At 35.7% G+C, this 2,232-nt stretch overlaps 1 protein-coding gene across 2 annotated transcripts in view; it reads left to right on the top strand.

The window, feature by feature from the left end:
• LOC111086109 overlaps nucleotides 1-1,770 on the top strand; it is a 14,324-nt gene extending 12,554 nt beyond the window's left edge. For both annotated transcript variants that reach the window (XR_002610865.1, XM_022387682.1), the window contains one exon: nucleotides 1,201-1,770. Coding sequence is in view for 1 of the 2 variants with exons in the window: in XM_022387682.1 (XP_022243390.1) it covers nucleotides 1,216-1,632 (417 nt within the window). In the remaining variant the exon portion in view is untranslated. The remainder of the gene's footprint in view (nucleotides 1-1,200) is intronic.
• Nucleotides 1,771-2,232: the final 462 nt, after the last annotated feature.

Raw genomic sequence — 2,232 nt, 5'->3', positions numbered from 1 at the left:
TAAAAGAGTAGCTCAAGAGTTGGCTGTGGATGGTAATGACTAGCTGCCCTTCCTCTAGTCTTACACTGCTAAATTAGGGACGGCTAGCGCAGATAACCCTCGTGTAGCTTTGCGCGAAATTCAAAACTAACAAACAAACCTTTCACCACTGACCCAGACGTCATAGAGACCTTCTTCATATAGATGTTCTTATGTTCTTTCCCTACTGACCTAAACGTCATAGAAACCACTCTCAGATAGGTGTTGTTATATGTTATGTGTACTGTCCGCTACAGCTGGTATACATCCATAATAAGCGACCACAGATATTCTACAGGCAATTGCGGAAAATTCAGATCTTACATCGCCTACTACAATCATACTCCAAATCGATTTATTTCGCGCTAAAACTTCGGTTTCTATAATCCGTTTAAGTGAGATGGGTTGTTTTAACAGTTGGAGCATGCTTTTCACGATAGCAGCATCAGCTTCTGTATGTTATACGAGAGCAAACCCGTGGCAGCTGCAGATAGAAGTGATCAATTCTCAAATAATCCCTGTAATAGAAACCTGCAGGTAGTGAAATACCCTGCACAGTAGCTTCCGATGTTTTATGTGAACGTTTATTGTTGTTATTACCCAAATCGCTTTTGTGATAAGCATTGAAAAACTGAATTATTCTGTAGAATGCTGGTCACACACACACCCCTGTTGCATAAATAATATCATTGAGGTTTTTACACCCAGTAGGTGAAGGAGATCTGATGCATGCATAAATCTTTTATCCACAACATACGGTTGTGTTCTGGTGCGAATGTTTCCATAATGATAACGAACATATTCAATGCTAAAGTTGTTTGTACGATGCTTACAATATAACAAATGTAAAGCAGAAAAGAAATTGATATTGAGCCTAGTTATGATTCAATACACATAGACAAAATATATGAATTTCGCACCAGTTAGGTCCGTTTCTATCAATATAACATATGGTAATTCCATTACGGATGAAATAACTTCTTCTAAACCATAATTTAGACAAAACTCCCATTTTATAGATCTTTGTTTTTAAATAAGTTACTTGAAGCTAACGTTTAATTTGTACGACAATGTCTCTTCAGTTAAATACGTAGAATTCCTATAATGAGCAATATTGTGTAAAAAACTTGTATTTACTAAGAGATTGGGTAATTCTAAGATTTTTTTTTTACATTTTTTCAGTTGCTGAAAGAGGGTATGTCCAACGTAACCGATTCACCAGATGGCGTTCTTTCTCGCTTAAATTGTCACAACCTAACCAAACTTTTAGGACAATATTTGATGTCTCTTTCTTCGAATCTCAATCTCACCCAATCAGAAAATGACGATCTTCAGACCGAGAGTAAGCAGAAGAATGCTCTGATGTACATCATCGTTGTCTTGTTGTTCTACTCTTGTGGAATTGGAATCATGATGATCAAGTACATGCGAAAAGAAGCTAAAGAACAAGAAGAGTGTAAGATGTATCGTCGTTACATCAACGCTGCTCATGAACAATATCTCAACTCTACAAACAGATCTCGGCTAGCCAATCGTCTAGCACTTCAAGCTTTAAACACAGTGAACGCCATACCCCAGACGACACAGATGGGCAGTAAGGTGACCTTTGTTTAAAGGTGACCATAACTACGAGTCCACATTTGACGTATAAAGTAAAACCGTTTTTCTTTTAGCTTACTCATATGTTTGTGTATACATATTTACTCCTCTGACGGTATAAAAGAGTACTAAAATAAAGAAAAAGCTCGTTTACATACATTTCTTTATCGACACTTTCGGCTAAGCACTTTTAATACAAGAAAACTTAACTTAAAATGGGAAAATTTTCTTTTACTAAAAAAAAATGATATTGAGTTTATGTATTTCACCATTTTCAGCAGGTTCTAATAATTATACTACAGTTAATTCACTCCAATAGTCATGTTTGTTGTTACCCATTACCGTGCATTTTAAACCAATAGTAATGTTTGTTGTTACGCATTTTAAACTAAGAACAAATAATACCTTAATACTGTAAATTGATAACAAAGTGATGACAAGTTAGAGCCAACTCCCCATTTTGTACCTTATTACTGCAACTTAATAACGAGTTAGATCTAACTCCCCATTTTGTACCTCATTACTGCAACTTAATAAAGAGTTAGATTCAACTCCCCATTTTGTACCTCATTACTGCAACTTAATAACGAGTTAGATTCAACTCCCCATTTTGTA

The sequence above is a fragment of the Limulus polyphemus genome, unplaced genomic scaffold (genome assembly GCF_000517525.1).
Source record: "Limulus polyphemus unplaced genomic scaffold, Limulus_polyphemus-2.1.2 Scaffold852, whole genome shotgun sequence".
NCBI lineage: Eukaryota > Metazoa > Arthropoda > Merostomata > Xiphosura > Limulidae > Limulus > Limulus polyphemus.
This window is presented reverse-complemented; position numbering and strand designations above follow the sequence as displayed.